Below are 17952 nucleotides of genomic sequence, written 5' to 3' on the forward strand. Positions count from 1 at the left end.
GACCTTTTTTACCTAGACCATTCTATTTAAAACTACAAACATTCCTACTCATCCTTATTTTACTTTTTCTTTTTATTTCAGAGCACTTACCATTTTGTAACATAATATATGTATAATTTATTATGTATATTGTCCACTCCTCCACTCCTTCCACAAAACAACCTTTAGGGCAAGATCTTTGTTTTGTTTACTACTGTATCACAAGTGCCTAGGACAGCTTTCAGTACATGTATCAGGTTTTCAACAAATACCTTCTGAGTGAATGAATTTTGAATAGCTGTGTCATGTACTGGGCTAAGCTCTTTGCATCCACTATTTCAATCACCAGGGCAACCCTAAGAGGTACGCATTAACCTCATTTTACAATTGAGAACCATAAGAGTAATTTGCCCAAAGTTACATAGTAGCAAATAAAACCAGGACTTAATTCTGCCTAACTCTAAAGCCTTAACCACTAGTTTTCTCAAAGCTGGGTGTGAATGGGGAGACAACTAAGCTGCTTAATGGGAAGTAAACTGGTTGAGAGTTATGTGGGGGAAAAAAAGACACTGATTTGTGATTCAATATAAGGAGGAGAGGCAAATAATTAACATCTGCGAGAATTCTTTCAGTTTTTCCTGGCTTCTAGTCCTAGTTCTATTAAGACAGAAATAAAAGCTAATGGTGACCAGAAAAAGACCATAAAAAAGGAAGAAGAGAGACCTCACAGCCTGAACTCCATGGATGAGAAAACATGGGTCAATACCTTTTTTCCAAATTCACTGGCATACTTTATCCCAGTGGTATGTCGTAATATGAGCATAATTTTCTTTTCTTTTCCCTTTAAAATGCTTTTTCTCTCTAGATTCTACTAGGGCAGTACAGGTGGTGGCAAAATTATACTTGAGAAATACATGATCTACACATAAACATTTACAGATTTAAACCTGAGGCAAAGATACTGATTTCTTGCCAGTGTTACTATTCCTGGAACACAGCCGCACTCATTTGTTTACATGTTGTCTATGGCCCCTTTCACACTCTAACAGCAGGACTGAGTAGTTGCAACAGAGACCATATGCCTGTGAAACTGAAAATATTTAATATCTGGCCCTTTACAGGAAAAAAAAACTTCTAAAACAAATATTAACAAAATGTAAGTTTCCTGATAGCTTACATCAGTTTTATCACCTTTCCTGACATATTTGAAAACATGTCCCCTAATTACTAGAATATGCCATTGAAACATTTTTGTTATTGTTGGTCATCCAGCTAAAAACACCTCAATGGCTAAAGTCCAAGGATAATAATGGTCTTCAATCTAATAAACAGGTATCATTAAATTAATTCAAGCAACTACTTCCCAGTAGAGCTGACACCCATTTAATGGTAAACACTGGAAGATTTCAGTAACATCAAGATGTCAATTTTGAAGTCTAAAAATTGTATTAAAGTTGAAAGGAAAGGATTTATTTTTGGTCTAGGTCTGTAGTATCTGAGGTACCATCTTAAAGTTTAAGAAAGTGTTTTGAACAAGAAAAACAATAATTTCCTCATTTAGTCACACATACATGCACCAAATAGACACCCCTCCAAAAAAAAAAAAAGGAATAATCCTACAGTGACTTCAAAACTTCTAATATATAAGAATGACCAAATAGTAAAATATGGAACATTTGCCTTTAATCTTCCAAGTACACAAGCTAATACATAGGAAAGCAAATTACTTATTATAATTTTTAACATTCTATAATCTATTTTCCCTCTCCCCTTCCAAAGATTAGTCACTGACAAAAGATCAAACCTTATTTCATAAAATGAAACAAACATAAAAACAACTCTCCATTGTATATGCAGAAGATCAGAAATCCTTTTCCTATCTCATATATCCTAATACAAAATTTCTTTAAGTTCCTCAAAGGAATGTTTAGATGTTTCTTATGTTATGCAATTCATGACGACACCTGGAAAAGTAATTTAGCAAGCTGATAAAAACAGGTATGGAAACACTGCAAAAGAAACAGGAGAAAAATTAAGTATTCAATATAAAATGAGATTAAAATTTTCTTAATTTTATTGAAGTCAACGTCTACATAAAAAGATGAACCAATCCAAAACATTATTCATTAAAATTTCACCAAAATCATATAATCCATTTAACTTAGATTTTAACAGGGCTCTCAGCTTATACACTCCACTTACATTTTTCACCTTCAACCTAAATTTCCAACATGAAAATTTTAAGACATCTCTTTGTTTTCTCAGAAGCTTTTTCTCAAATTATTCCCAAGTTAAAATTTTCATATTGTTTTTTTCCAAATTAAAATATTAACAGAAGTAAAAAGTTACCAATGAGCTATTTCTAAATATTATTAAATTTAAAGCCTACAGTCTTTTCTCGTTTTTATCTTAATTTCTTTTTTATAGCACTTAACATATTTTAGTAAAGAAAATGTATTTCCCATCGAGCTTTTTTTTTAATCCTCACCCAAGGACATGCTTCCCGGTGTTTCAGAGAAAGGGAGGGAGGGAAAGAGAATGAGAGAGGGCCAACTGGAGAACCAAACCTGCAACCTAGGCATGTGCCCTGACTGGGAATCGAACCTATAATGTTTCAGTTTACAGGATGATGCTCCAACCAACCAGGTCACACCGGCCAGGGCATCCTGTCAATACTTTTAAAGAAATTAAGTTTTGAATGTTACATGTAATAAAGTACACTACTCTCTTGAAAGAACTTTCTATAGAGAATGTTACAATATATACATGAAATCAGTAATGGAATAATATAACAAAATTTGAATGATTTTTAAAAATTGTTTTACATCCTTATAAAATGAAAACAAATCTGACCATATGCCTGTATAATCAGAACAGTGATCTCTTTACTAAAATGTAAATCATCATATAATCTCTAATAAAACAATCCACAATATTTCAAATTGCAAAGAAATGTTTCCTACCTTGCCTGCTTCTCTTTCTAAGTCGACATATTCCCGGCTAGGTGTTTGTCGCTGTTCTCCCTGCCAGCTGGCCGGAAAAAACTGGAGAGACAGATTGGTTCCTGTGGCCACAAAAGCCTTTTAGAAAAATCAATACAAAAAGGATCAGGAGCAGGACATTACATAAATTATGCAGGCAGTCATTTATTTTTACATCAGTTTCAGTCTTAAGCCAGGCAGCACTGAGAATACTTAAAAGTAAAAAACATGCACTCATCATTTTTTAAAGTATTAAGTTACAAACATCTGATTCCATTTTGAGGACATTTGCCATTGGCTGCTTAAATATAAAATCAAGACGTGGAATCAATACTTTCTTTCAGGTCAGTTTTTGCTGACGTTAGGATTGCGCATTGCTAATGTCTAACCAGAAGCCACCATCCCTGAATTAAAAAACTTGTATTTTTAAATGTGAAAAATCACCAAATATCTAAACATTCTGCATTTTAAAATGTACCACAATTCAAAGTTGTGTAAATGAGACATTTTAATTTTTCTTGATTTCCCTTGTTCAAGTAAACACTATGCTCTAAAGCTCATGTTAAAAGTACCCAGGACTGTGTCTCTCCTGATAAACCATACATTAGCATGTGCTGTGACAGCACTTCCCATTCTCTCTAAAATCTTGGGTAATTAAAAAAATATGCATTTTCTGAAATTTGACTTTAGGATAACTGGATCTAACTATAACAAAAGAGTATTCATCTAATATTTATAAAAGACTTGGATGGCACAGCTCAACGGACAGAACAATCTAAATCCATTTCAATAAAGTGCCATTCTTTGTAGTCCCTGAGCAATTTAAGTATATTTTCCCCAAGTAAAAAAATGGAAATAACATTGTCTCTCTTCCCAAGGGAAATTAAGAATAAAAGCACTTTGAAAAAAATACATTTTTTATTATCTAAATGTAAACTTTGTTGAAATTTTTTTCTTTTACTAATTAAAATAGAACAATTTTTGTTTTATTTTACCAATTAAAGTTCTAAAGCATAATGTTTTCAAACAGTCTTCATCTGAAAGCCAGGGGTTCACATTTTGAGAGTTTAAAGCCTTTAGCTGATTCAACTATCCTCTAGTTCCCCTGATTAACAGCTTAGATTCTTTAGAGGTAAAAATTGTATTTCCTAACTGCTAAATCTCTACAGTTTTGATGGCACTTCCCTAATCAACTGGGATATCCTTTCTTACGAAAAGACACTGAAAAGAAGTCATTACAGTATTAACTTAATATCGTACCCCACTATTAGCATAAGTTTAAAAATCAAGTGAAATGAAATGAACCAACAATATAGTTCAAGTGAAAAGAAGATTTGAGGAAGAGGAGGAGGAGGCAAACTGCCTGGGCTGTGAGACCTGAGGCAAGTTACTTAACTCTGTACCTCAGTTTCCTCACAAATTATTTGTAAAGTGCTTAGAACAATACCAAGTAAATGCTAAGTATCTGCCAAATAAAATGAGAAATAATTTTGAGCTTTTTCCACCCTCAGATAATGAAATTCTCAGAACAGAGTGGTGGAGATAAGAGACTCAGCCCATGAAATTAATGCCCTATGTCAAAATCCCCCGGCACGTTTCTTCAGCCTTCACCTAGTAACCAATCCTTCCACCCTCAGTGTACCCCAAATCAGCTCTGTGCTAAGTAAAAACAGTCTACAGATCTTATTACCTCACCTCCTGTCTGAAGGCCAACCTTAGAAGAGATTTCCTGCTTCATCACTTTATGCCCATTATCTCATCAAGATTCTCTCTCTCTGAGACAGGAGAAGTGACAAAAAACAGATCATTCTAGAATAACATTTCCCAAATTTAACTGACCATGGAACTCTTTAATGGAATACCTACACATCCATAAGAGTGGGGAAAATTATGTTCCAAAATATAAAAATGCTACACTGGTATCCCTGTCTATATGTAAGATTTCCAGATTGTCCCAATTTAACTTTATAGGTTTCATAAATTATAAAACAGGACACTTTGTGCCAATCCAACATAGCTCCTATCCTTCCATTTTCAGGATTAAAATATATGGTGTTTACCATTTTCACAGTACAGTCACCATACGTGCCATAAATATTTTTTCGCTTTTTTTAATCATTAGTGTTGAAGACATCACCAACACTTTTACTACAATAAGAACTTATCTGGGAAATAAATCAGAGTTTACCAAATAGATTCTATCTCTCATCCATAATCACTTTTACTCATGCTATGATAAAATCTGGGTAAGTTTTATAGTTAGGAAGAGATGAGCATCACCATCCTTAAATTATTTCACATCTAAATACAAAATAAATTTTTCATTAACCTCATGGATACATTAAGGATATTCAAAATAAAAAGAATAAAAGAGGAAAAAAGGGTTGGGAATAATTTTGGGAGCTATGTATATTTTTACTGTATAATTGCTGCCAAAATAGAGGCCAAAGAATGCCTTTTCCACATCTATTCTCCACAACCAAATAAGTAAAAGCCACTGCCTGTTTATAAGTCAAAAGATAAATTTTAGGCATTACATTAAGTAACCTCTCAATTGAATTAATCAAGTACCTATGATGCAAAAGGCATTGTGCAAAGTACCTGCATAGAAGGGAGTATATTAATGAATATACCACAGAATTACTGTGGTCTTCATCCTTTAGGAGATAAGAACACCGTCATTTAAAGTTGGAGAACAATGAATTAAAGGGGGGAAACTAGAAAGAGAGGGTAATGTGAAATTCCTTCCCAAATACAAATAGTTGCATTATTCAACAAATTAAGACACACATACTTTCTTAAGAGCCAATCTTTCACAAAATTCAATGTACCTTCAACTTCTAATACTTGTCAGATATTTAGAACTTACTAAAATTTGTAGAATCAGATATTTGGAAGAAAGGAAGAACTACAATGTCTGATTTATCCCTGGAAATTTATGACAACACAAGAAGCCTATAAATATTATACTATATTACAGCAATTCAGACATACTGTGGGTTAAATTATATTCGCAGTTCATAATTACATGTAGTAAAGTCTAATAGCCTACATGCAGAAAAACTCTTAATAGCTATTCTTCACTTAGTTTCCAAAAAAACCCATCAGCTTTTAAAAATCCTGACAGTACTCTGTATCTCACCTTTTACACTTACATCAATTACCTGCAGGAAATCCACTGGTTAGGTATACCATCACCTTTTGCAAAAAGAAACTCAGGCAAAGAATAATATAATCACAGGGCCAACTAAGAAATGATTCTTACACATTTTAATCGTATGATTTTTACAGCTACTCAAGAAATTAGGCAGTGGAGATTTTCTTTCGTAACATGCAATAATAACCAACTGTTCCAGAGCTCCTGATAAATTTAGCCCATATCTGCTCATTATCTGTAATAGATTCTAAAAAGCCTTCGTTTTAAACATTGAAATTTCCTTTAAAAATAGAATTTGGTTTCAGGGATGGAAAGGGAGCATTTTATGGGTATGCAAATTACATCTCAGTAAAAATAAGTAGATTCTCTACAAAGGAGGTGAGATAAGTGTTCCACTACATCGTCCTATTGTTAACCCAAATTCAAACCGCAGTGTAGCTTCAAGTCTCTTCAAATGCTATGGGCCCAATCACGGAGTAGATCATTGGATTCTACTATATAGTATTTCATTTTTGTTTTAATTAATAATCAACCTTTCTTTCGTTTCTTCATACCCACTCTTGGCTTCTTCATCGCACCTCCCCTCCCCCCATTAGCACCTCTACAGGACAAGCCAAAAGGACAGAAGGGGAACTAGAACACTTTTTTTTTTTTTTTTTAAACATCAGGCATGGTGGAGAGGCTAAGCACCAAATCCACCACCTAATACACAGCCTCAAGATCAACTGTGGTTTTCGCAAATCCATGCAGCGCTAACGGGGTATGCTTTTTAGGTTTGAAAAAAGACGATAATGGTTTCTTTCGGATTCTCCTGAGGTTTTAACATTCTAAGAAAAGAACACCGCATGTTCTTCAGGGCCTTTTTCCCCTCTCCATAAGGACAATAGATAACTGGCGTAAAGATTTATTATTCTCAGCTATACTGAAAAAGAGAGAGCTTCACATACAGACTTACCAACAAACCTAGCGTGTCAGAAACAAACTAAAGCCCGGGAGTCCGATCTTTGAATGAGGCCCAATTCTTTTTTCCGAAAGGGTGTTTTCTTCCTTAGAAATACCCGATCCCTTACTCAGGTCACAGCCTACACAATAACCTTTCCTTGTTTAGTTGGCCTCGGGTTTGAGTTCTACTGACGACAAACTGCGGAGTCGTGTCTGGGAAACATACCCACTTACCGAGGGTCACGGGGAAGCGTCTCCGCGCGAGGACGCGGCCCGCCAGTGTCTGCTTTCGCATTTTGAATCCCGAATAGGAAGTGAGACGGCGCCCGCTCAGTTCCGGGAGCAGCGGCGTCCGGAACAGACCGGGGCCGCGGCGGCGCCCGCGCAACAAGTGATCTGCACGCGCCTCGTTGCCCCGCGCCCCCTGCCCCGCAGACTTACGATTTCCGAGCGGCCGTCGCGGCAGGCGTTTTGGAAGCGTGCCTGGCGCTCCTCGTGGGGACGGTCCCTGAAGCCCGTATACTTAATCTGCAAGGAAGAGACGGCCCGAAATCAGGAGCCAAATCCGCGGCGGCGCCGCCCGCGCGCCCTCCCGCCCCGCGCGGCGCCGATAAGGGCAAGCAGAGTCTGCGGGCAGACCGCCGCCTGGGCGAGATTACCCTCCGCGGGCGCCGGAGCGGGGATCCAGGGTGCCGCACCGCCCAAACTTTTCTCCGCCCGGGCCCACTCGGGGCGCGCTGCGGCCTCCGCGCTGCCCGTCCGCCTCACCTCACATTCGCGGCTCAGCTTCCTGAAAAACTCCTCGTTCTCGAACTTGCTTCTCTGGTCGGGCACGACGCGCGGCATCTTCCCGCCCTGAGATAGCGCCGGCCGGCCGGGCTCCTGACTTGCGCGGGCACCCGCTGGCCGGCTCCGCGCTGACCGACTGACCGCCCACCCGAGGCGCCCTGACTCTCGCTTCCCTTTGTTTCAGGAGCCCGCCCGCGTGGGCTCCCACTCCCGGGAGTCTGAAGTGGTGCCGCCCGCTCGAGCCCAGCCCACGCCGCCGCCGCCGCCACAGCCGTTGCCGACAGCCCGCGCAGACCCAGCACTCGCCGCCCCCGGCCGCCGCCGCCGCCACTTCCTCTCACCGCCCACCTCGCTGGCCCGCCGGCCCCGCCCCCGTCGGCCCCACCCCTCCTCCTTTCGCCCCCACCCCCGCCCCAAACTCCTGCAAACAAAACGCACCATTCACAACTCCGCGACCCGCGCCGCGCATGCGCCGCCCTCCCGTTTGCAGGGCGGCTCGGCTGCCGCGAACCTGAGCTCCTCCCGCCGCGCGGCCCTCTTCCTCTTGCTGGCCGGCGGGCCAGTATGGAACTGCCCTGCGGGGATCTGCCCGGTCCTTGGAGCAGCCTGTCGCAGGTCTTTCCTTTCCGCTCTCTGGAACTGTTGGACTTCCCAGCCGCTTGGAGTAACTCCAAATTGTGACCTGAACAATTTTTTAAGTTCTTGAGGACTTTGCTTCCTCAGACCCATGGGGATGAGTGTAAGCTGCGCACATCGAAGACTAAAGGTGGAGACCGACCAGAGCATCCCACTGAATCTGTAACATGATGGAAAGGTCGGAGCTGTTGATGTCAGACGGTTCCTAGGCGGAATCTTACTCCCCAGCCCGCTGACTGGGGCCTTAGACAAGCAACTGGGCCGCTAAGTCTGTTTGTTTGCTTCCAAAATTCACTCACAAGCTCACAGTGTTATCGTGAGAGCCTTCTCATAGGTCTAACATAATGAGCACTCAATTACGTTGTTAAAGAATAGCAAGCTGAATTTATAAATACATCCTAATACCAATTCATGTATTTACCCAAATGTGCAGTGAAACCCTAAAAAGATTCGCAAGTTCTAGGAAACTCATTTAGCCGAAGCTGGAGAGAGTGTGACATGAGATCTATGGTAGAGCTTGACTCAAAGTTGGTAGGTACTCAGTAAATTCTGATCCTTAAAATTCCAGCTTGTCAAAAACTCAGTCGAAGGATGGCAAATGGTGCCAACCTATGTAGACAGTCGCTGGCCATATTGCAGAGGACTGTGAATATATACCTGAACTCCCAGGAATCAGTGCCCAGAGCAATTGGCAATGTCTGTGTGAATGCAGAGTTTGGCCAAACTTCCCACGCCGGTCAGGTCCTATCTCATTTTTACAGATACAGAGCTGAGCTAGGTTGACCAACTGTCCTGGGTTTCTAGAGACCGTCCTATTTTAGCAACAAAATTCTCATGTCCCAGGAAACCACCCCAGTCCCTGGCAAAATGGGTTGGTTGGTCACCCTAACTGAGGTCCAGGGAGTGCTCCATCACCCAAGGACAGAAAGTGAATTTTCAGCAAAGTCAAATCTGCAGGCTGGTGGTTTTAACAAACACACTCTTTCTGAATAGCAAACATAGAGTCGATTCTTTTCAAAGGCATGTTCCCCTGTCCGCACCAAGCCTGTGTGAATGAATACATGTGTGTACATGAATAGGAAGGGTATAGACATGGATGTCACGAACCACTATTGCTGGGCCTCCCTTCATCTCAGGCTCTTCCTCTCAGGTCTTTTTCAATTGCAAGTAACCGAAATCCAATTCAAGTAAACAAAGCTAAAAAGGAGTCCATTTTATTTTAAGTAAATAAATCACAGAGAGAGACGGTCTCCTTTTTATTTTTGTTTCTCCATTTCTTCTCACTTCTTAATTCTCTTGAGCTCTCTTGATGGCATTAGTTTCCTGGCAAAGGATGGGAGCAGCCATTTCTTCATCTCCAAGTTGTAAAATTCCTGGAAAAGACTCTAGTGTGGATCACACACTCTCCCCTCCACCAAAGCACAATGTCCAGGCTGATGTGATGACACTGGCCAGCTTATGTCACATGATCTCCCATTGTGGGCGGGCAGGGGGCAAAGCGGGGGTTACGGGCCTGGGAATGACAGCCTCAGAGAGACTATAATGGTTGAAAGAAGGAAAGAGCAGTTTCACCCAAAGAAAGGAGTGGGAGTGCCTTGTGGGCCCACTGAACAGTTTGTATCAGCAACATCTGGCAAAGGATGTCATTTTAATTTTGCTGCTTAAAGGCTTTGGTGAAACTGGAGGGGGAAACTCCACATCAGCACAGGCAAAGTGCAGACAAAACGAGTCTTAAAACATCTGCAACTTATTTTGAGAGGTGAGTGAGGCAGCCTCTACCCCAGGGCACCAAGGCAGAACTAAGCCACTCACGGTAATAGAAGCTTTCATTCATCTGCTGCCCCTACCTCAAGTCTTCCCAATTTAACTAAGACCTTTGGACACCAGAGCAACACAGCTATTGTCTAAATGAGAGGAAGATGATGACTTTGCTCCCAGCCAACAAGGACTGTCTAAAGGCCAGTGGCTAGGAAAGTAGTTTCTGCTATTGGCCTCTATGGTAGGATAAAAGAATATCCCATGTGATATCATTCAGTGCCACCATATTCTGTCTAGATAGACATTTGTATAAAACTTTCCATTTCTGTCTCTAAAAAATGATCCATAAGGCAACACTCTTAATCCACAGTGGGTCCAGGCAGAGATTACAGACCTGCAGTTGATCCTGCTTTTGGACTCCAGTAATCATTGTTTTTGCCATGGGAAGCATGGAATAAATAAAAGTTGAAATATCACTAGAGTGGCTAAGATACCCAAACAGACACCAATAGCTTTGACAAAGAAAATGTCAAGATCAAGACAAATCTTTTGTACGTTCAAGGGAGCTGGAGGAGGAGGGGTGGGAGCGCAGAGCAGGGCATAGTACTCTGTGAGCCTCATGGGGTGGGAAATGATGTCCTGAGGGAAAGGGATGAGAAAGCCTGCCAGGCCGACCCAGAACAGCAACACCACAGACAGCCTTTGGCAACTGCAGGCCACAGGGTAACCCACACTCGGCATTGTCTGGCGTCCAACTGGCCAGCAGGACCGGGAAACAAGCCGCAGGCTGAAGGAAGCCATCTCCTCAGCTGACCTCTGCATAGTTTTTGTTGTTTGTTGTTGTTGTTGTTGTTATTAAAAAATGTTTAACTTACTTTTAAAACAGAATTAAAGGAAATTAATAAAGGAAAGTTTCACCCAAGTCAATTATATTTAGCTCTGTGCTTCTGTCCAGCTGTGTTTGGATTGGTCCAGGTACTACACTGAGGAGGGTTTTGTTAAAAGCCAGCTCTGGCCGGGCCCACCCATAGAAGCCTGAGGGTATCTGTTTGTTACCTAGAAACACCGTCCTTACCCCCGCAACTCTGGCTGAATTCTGTGAAGCTCCACTGCTTGGAGCCTTCCTTTCCTAAGAATTCAGCCAGCCCAGGCCCTCCTCTTCCTCACCATCTTGGGCAGCAGCTGCTCCTGCAGGAATCACAGACTGACCTTGAGTGGGTGGGCAGAGAATGCACAGTAACACTGAGCAGGCGATGGGAACCCTCAGCTGTCTGGCTCTGAGCTGGGTACTTTCATGTCCCTTATTTCAGTTAATTCACACAACCACCTTCTAAGACAGGTCTTCCTGCCCCTATTTGACAAATGATGAAATAGAGACTCTGAAAAGGTAGATAAGTGACCATAGCACAGTGACAAGACCCTGATCCATTAGAGATAACGGAATGGCTAAGCATTGGAGTATATCATCGCTGTTCACTCCTCATCATAACCTTGCAAATTTGGTACTATTGATTCTATTCTACAGATGAGGAAATTGAAGCTCAGAGGGGCTCATGATCCCGGGGTCATGCTCTTAACCATTCCACTCTGAGGCCTCTGCTGCTCCAAAAGTCCTACTTTTCTCCCTAACTGAACTGTGAGCTCATGGAGAGCTGTGGCTGGGGTCATTCCTCCTGGAGCACCCAAACATGCTCCCAAAGGGTCCCAAACAGGTTGAATGAAGGGGTCTTATTGTGGACCTTATGGCAGGATGTAGCTCTTGTCCTTGATGGCTGTGCATTCCTGTCCCCGAGCCCAACTTTTTGTCCTTCTTTGACTTGGAAGGTCAAGGCCTAGGTGTCCTGCCTCCCCAAGCCCAGTAGAAAGATTGGTTTTATCCAGGTCTGGTGTCAGCAGCCACCTACCTCTTCCTCTTCTTGAAGAGGGAGTAAGGTCCTCCTAGGTCCCTAAGACTCTGGTGAATTTTTTCTAAGGAAACCATTTCCCTTCAGTTACTGAGGAAATATTGTACCATCTTAAAGCTGAAATAGGATCTGAAGCCACAAATGAGACTTGAAGGGGGTGGGAGAGAAGGGAAATTAGTGGCTGGCACAGCGCCTGAAGCCCTAGCTCTAACCAGCTTCTAGTTTCTGGATGGAGATGGGCCTAAGTCCAGGATGAGGGTGTCATCTGTCTGAATGAGGCAGTTTCCTGAGCCCTAAAGATTGTTTTTTGAGGTATAATTTACATACCATAAAATTCACCCTTAGGCCCCTAAGAATCTCCCTTCCCAGGAGGTTCGTTCTGCCCCTTCTTAGCTCCGCTGACACTCTCCCCCACTAGCTCAGCCATTCCAGAGGGAGAGGAAAGAGGAGAGGAGCAAGTTTCCCCAGAATAGCATTTCTTCAGTGTTGGGATCAATAAACCCGTTTGCTTAAAAGGAACCAGATGATTTCATCCTTGTAATTACAAGTTTGACGTTTGCAAATCTTGCCCAGGCTCCAAATGAGCCTCTTTGTCATGGGAGGCGAGAGGTTTGTCTGGGTGCCTGGGGAAGGGGACTGAGCCTGGTGCGGTGGGAAGCGGCCAGGCTGGGGTCAGGAGGTCTGGCTGACCACCTTTGAGAGCTGCTTTGAACTGCTCCCCTTCCTCTTTCTTACTCTCCAAGTTTCTGGTGGGTGATAGGAAACAGACTAGACCAGCGGTCCCCGACCTTTTTGGCACCGGGGACTGGTTTCGTGGAAGACAATTTTTCTGTGCACCAGGGTGAGGGAGGATGATTCAAGCGTATTGCATTCAAGCTCACCTCCTGCTGTGTGGCCCGGTTCCTAACAGGCCTGGAACGGTGCAGAGATTGGGGACCCCTGGACTAGACTAGAGGACTAAATAATGACAACGGTGAGCTCTAACCACACTGTCCTTCTGCCCCAGCCTCCTCTCCCAAGTCTCTGATTTGCCTACGGCAGAAAGGCAAAAGCCCTCAGCTCAACATTCATCACCCGCTGACGATCACTACTTCCTTTTCTAATCCCACCTCTCACATGCCTCCCCATGGCCCCTACATCCAGCCATGCCGGCCCGCTGGCATTTCCCACGTGCCTCAGGGCTTTTGTTTTTACTGTTCTCTGACTAGCATGACTTTTTCCAGTTTCTTTGCTGGGAAAACTCATATTTTTTCTGTAAATATGCATCCAGGGTCTTTGATGGTTCTACACAGAATGACTGCCCCACAGCCTCCCCTCCTCCTGTCATTTGGGTGCATACAATGGGCCAGGGAGATGGGCAGGACACTGCGACACCCTGGGTTCTGGGAGGATTCGGCTCCCCACTAACGTGTTTCTTTTACTACTGTGCAGTTTTCATAGGAGTGTCTCTTAAATTGTTTTAATTATTGAAAACTTGGTAGAAAATTTTGGAAAGGAAGGAAAAGAAGGGAGTCCCACCACCTCAAAACAATCATTGCTAATATTTCTGTATATTTTCTTTGGCTTCCTTCCATCCACATTTCTTCACACAGTTATGACAAACTGTAGGTACAGCTTTGAATCCTTTATTATTCGAACTCTACGGCATAAATATTTTCTCATGCAATCATATAAAACTCCTCATGGCATCTTGGCCAATCACCTATTGTTAGGTACTCATTTTGGTTGCTTGGTATTATTCACTGTTATAAAATAGGCTTCTGTGAACATCACAGTTCTTAAGGCTTTTTCTTAAGTTTTGGATAGTGGTCCCAGAAGTGGAACCACCATGTCAAAAGGTATGCGCATTTTAAGGTTCCTGATGCCAGTTGCCAAACTTCTCTCTTCTTAAGTCTTAAAAATCAGTTTTCTCCTCCTCCTGTTTCTCTTCTCAGACACAGGAAATGCCAACCAAGAATAAACCAAGACCTGCAGATTGATATCAATGGATCAATAAAGGAGGTTGAATAATTCAACAGTCACTTCTGGCTCATTATTGACTCTTGAATCCAAATGCATCCGCTTTTACCTTCTCTCCTTTTGTCTCCCTGCCGATGATACCTTGATACTCTGCTTTGTTCTTGGATTCTTTCCCAAATTTCCTAAGCTCTAAACCATCTTGGCAGGCCAGGTTTCCCACTGTGCTGTAATATTGCCTTGTAAATCAGCAGTCAGAATTACTAGCTCATGGCAACCTCACCAGCTTGCCTTACTTCTAGGTACACAAGTTAATAAAGCAAACAACAATTCTCTTCCTCTAGATGATACTTCTGAGTGAATGGGCAAGCAGTTCGGCTTCGGCCTTGGCTAACTTCCTCTGTCTAGCTTGCTTTTTTCCTCTTTCTCAGCCAGGCAAGTTCATACTCTTTCAATAAGTGTGGGTCCAGAGGCCTCCGAGAAGCCTTTTCTACACTAGCCCAGGCAGAATGATTGTCCCACAAAATCCCCTCACCAATGCTTGCGCTAGAGACTGAACCCGACCTCCTCAAAGGCACCCCGCAGTCTTGGCAGCTTCCCTAGGCTCACCGTAGGTTAGCTTTATCTTGCTCCCGTCTGCCCACAGAGAACTCCCAGTATGCCTTGCAACCTAGATAGTGTTGGGGACTGAGATGGACACAGAGATGCCATGAACAGGCTGGAAGGAGTATATTGGGCTACGAATTCTGCCCAATATGGATGATTTGGGTTAGATGGTGACTGAGCAGCCACCCAATCAGAGCCTTCTCTGAAGCATGTGTGGTATTAAGTGTGTGTGTAGGTGGCAAGCCCAGAATTCAGGTTATATCCAGGGAGCCTGTTCACGCTGTAAACCGGGTAAGTGGTGCCCCCTGGAGGTGCGTGCTGCAACAGCTCTTCTGCCTGCCATAATCTGGTGCTGGGAGAGGAGGGCAGGTGCCACCCAGGATAATGGGTCCCATATCCAGGTGGTTTCCCTGCTTTTCCCATTAGACTCCATTACCAAGGTTTGTTTGGGCATGATTGCATCCTAACTCTTGGAAAAATTATTATTTTTCCCAGATGTGCTTAGTTTTGTAGATATATTTAGTTACCTAGAAGCCAGGCAATGTCAGGATTTCACCGGCAGGGAGGATCAGAGAAGCCAACTGAATGTCTGAGATCACGCAGTGGAGAAACAGTTGTAGTAGAACCCATGAACCCTGTCCATGGGCAGCCTTTCCTAGCAATGCAGAATCCCATGATTCTAGAACAATAAATTGATGGTCTATCGACAGGGCCAGAAGTCTGAAGTCTTGGGTCTGGGGTCTCTGGAAAGCCTTGGAGGCTACCAGTCCTTCCCCTAGGCCAGAAGAGCTGCTCCTTAGGAAAGAGACATAGATCAGCCAGAGGCACCTCTATCAGCTTTGATGAATATTCCCGCCACTGGTGCTAATTTCCTGAAAGACTTTTCTTCCACCTTCAGGCCCCCCATTAAAAGCGTTCCTGCTCCTTCACTGTAGGAGATCCATAATGATCACCCAGTGGCTCCTTGATGAGGTTCCTGGCATGCTTTGGCTGTGGCTGAAGGGGCCGGGAGTGAACACGAACCCTAGACAATGGATGGAGGAGACGGGGCTGGAGTAGTGTCCTACCACAGGCATTGTGCCCAGCACACAGCTGAGAAGAACCAGGCAGAGACAGGCAAGGGCCAGGACAGGCCCAGACAGGAGCACAGACAGAGGGACAGGCCCAGACAAGAACACACAGCTCCCAAATTCTGCCTGTAAGAGGCATGCTGAACTCTACACCGTGAGGTCATCTGGTCTCAGCCTCTGAGCTCTTTCAGGGCTCAAAGGGGCCTTCCTCCCCTTCTGATTTGCCCCACAAACAAACGGGCACAAACCCAATTCCTCATGGCCGTGGAGCTATTATAGTGATTACAGAGGGTCAGTGGTGAGAGGTCAGAGTGCTTGTCTCCATTGGCTTTCTATGGAGATGAATGGGGAGAAGAGGGGGTTCCCTAGCAACACCTGGCCCTGCCTGTACTCCTAGCCTTGACTGGACTTCTCTTAGGCTTTTTCCTGGTCCCAGTGAGTAGGGGTTGAGGTCCTCCTAACCCCGGGAGAGCTCTGAACTAGAGTGCCCAGGATCCATTCTATTGGTGAGGAGGGGGAGTGGTCCGAACTAACCTGCCTCAGCCCACCTCTCCTTGGAACAACAAGATTCCTAGGAGTCTCTCTTAACTTCTACCTCCCATCCCCTCACTGTGAGCAAGTCCTGCCCACCTGCTTTATGAACTTACTTGCTCTGTACCACACTCCCCTGTTCTCCCCACTTCTATTCTCTCCTCCAGTCCCTCTGTTCTCTGTAACCTCTAAGATCCCTCTAGAAGACAAGTCTGGCCAGGACATGTTCCTCCCATGGCTCTCCAATGCCTCAGGGTAGAGCCCTTGCTTCCTCCCAGGCCTGCTTCCTCTCTTAGACTTCCTGGTCAGGCCCTGCGGACACAGAGCTGCTGCTGGGACAGAGCAGGCTAATTCCTGCCTCTAGGCCTCTGTTCCTGCTGTACCCTCTGGCAGACAGGGCTTCCCCTCCCTCTCCACCTCCAGTCCCTCCACACTTTCCTATTGGTCCTTGCAGACAATCCTCCGGGAGGCCTTCCCTGTCTCCCTACCCCAGCCCAAGGTAGGTCATCTCCTCTGTGCTCCCACAGCATTTCCAGCTGACCCTTTCCTTAGGCCCAAAGGGTGCCCAACTTTTTGACGTCTGGGCCACACTGGAGGAAGAGTTGTCTTGGGTCACATGTTAAATACATTGCAACACATAATGACCTAAATAAATAAATAAATAAATAAATGAAAACAAATCTCATAATGTTTTAAGTAAATTTACAATTTTGTGGTGGGCCGCATTCATAGCCATCCTGGGCCACATGCGGTCTGCGGGCCACAAGTTAGACACCCCTGCTAGGGGATTTCAGTGGTCAAGCAATTGGGGTGAGAACCATTCCCGCCCATTGTCATCTCCTGAGTGTCCAGGTACTGCCCTCATCCAGCCTGAATAGCCCCGAACACTGCCCTGGCTCTCTGTCCATGTGCGTCTCTGGCTGTGCGTCTACCTGCTCCTGTTTCCTCCCTCACCCCCTAACTTTCTTGGCAGATCAGTCCGCTGTCTCTTTCATTTCTCTCTATTCCTTTCCTATGCTTTAGTACACTTCCACTTCCTTCCAGGAAGGATTCAGGTGGTGTCTTTGTGTTCCTCCCTCACTCAGTCACCACAGTCCCATTTCTTGCAGGCACTCTCTCCACACAGTTCATGGCCTTGGTACATGGAAAGGGGCGTTCTCACTCCTGCAGAGAAGTGATCTCCTGTCCTTCCCAAAACGTCTGACCCAGCATGGCCTGAGAGAGTTTCTACAGCACCCAGCAAGCCCCCAGCCCTTCCCCACCAAGGTCAGACCTGAAAGAGAAGAGGTGAGGGCAGGGAAGGGTACCGAAAAAAGGTCATCCTCAGCCCCATGCCACTACCTGCCAGGGGCCTCGGCACCTCTAATCCAGCCCCTTGTTGTAATGATGAGGGAAACAGAAGTATTGTGTGGCAGATCTCTTTGGTCAGTCCCATTTGTGGTCCTTCCAACTAACTGCTTCTTTCCTTGTAGAAACTTCAGCCTCACCCACAGAGTGTCTTGGGTATAGGCCCAACTTGTCCATCACTTTAGGGTCCCAAAGTGTCCGGCCTGGGCTGGAAAGGAGCCAGTGGGGAAGGGGAAACCTTGAAGCTGTGGTGCTTGCCCCTGGTGCTCCCTCTTGCAGCCCCTCTCCCCTTTACC

At 44.1% G+C, this 17952-nt stretch overlaps 1 protein-coding gene across 4 annotated transcripts in view; it reads right to left on the bottom strand.

The window, feature by feature from the left end:
* CBFB (core-binding factor subunit beta) overlaps positions 1-8320 on the bottom strand; it is a 55895-nt gene extending 47575 nt beyond the window's left edge. For 3 of the 4 annotated variants that reach the window (XM_054579343.1, XM_054579342.1, XM_054579344.1), the window contains exons 1-3: positions 7828-8181; positions 7501-7587; positions 2943-3059 (exon numbers count right to left, since the gene is read on the bottom strand). In XM_054579343.1, coding sequence (XP_054435318.1) covers positions 2943-3059; positions 7501-7587; positions 7828-7905 — 282 coding nt within the window. In that variant the 5' untranslated portion in view covers positions 7906-8181. Of the gene's footprint in view, positions 1-2942; positions 3060-7500; positions 7588-7827; positions 8182-8286 lie in introns of those variants that run through there. The other variant, XM_054579345.1, reaches the window with a different exon arrangement.
* Between the last annotated feature and the right edge of the window lie 9632 nt (positions 8321-17952).

The sequence above is a fragment of the Pteronotus mesoamericanus genome, unplaced genomic scaffold (genome assembly GCF_021234165.1).
Source record: "Pteronotus mesoamericanus isolate MK-2021 breed Mesoamerican mustached bat unplaced genomic scaffold, CSHL_Meso_final contig_52, whole genome shotgun sequence".
NCBI lineage: Eukaryota > Metazoa > Chordata > Mammalia > Chiroptera > Mormoopidae > Pteronotus > Pteronotus mesoamericanus.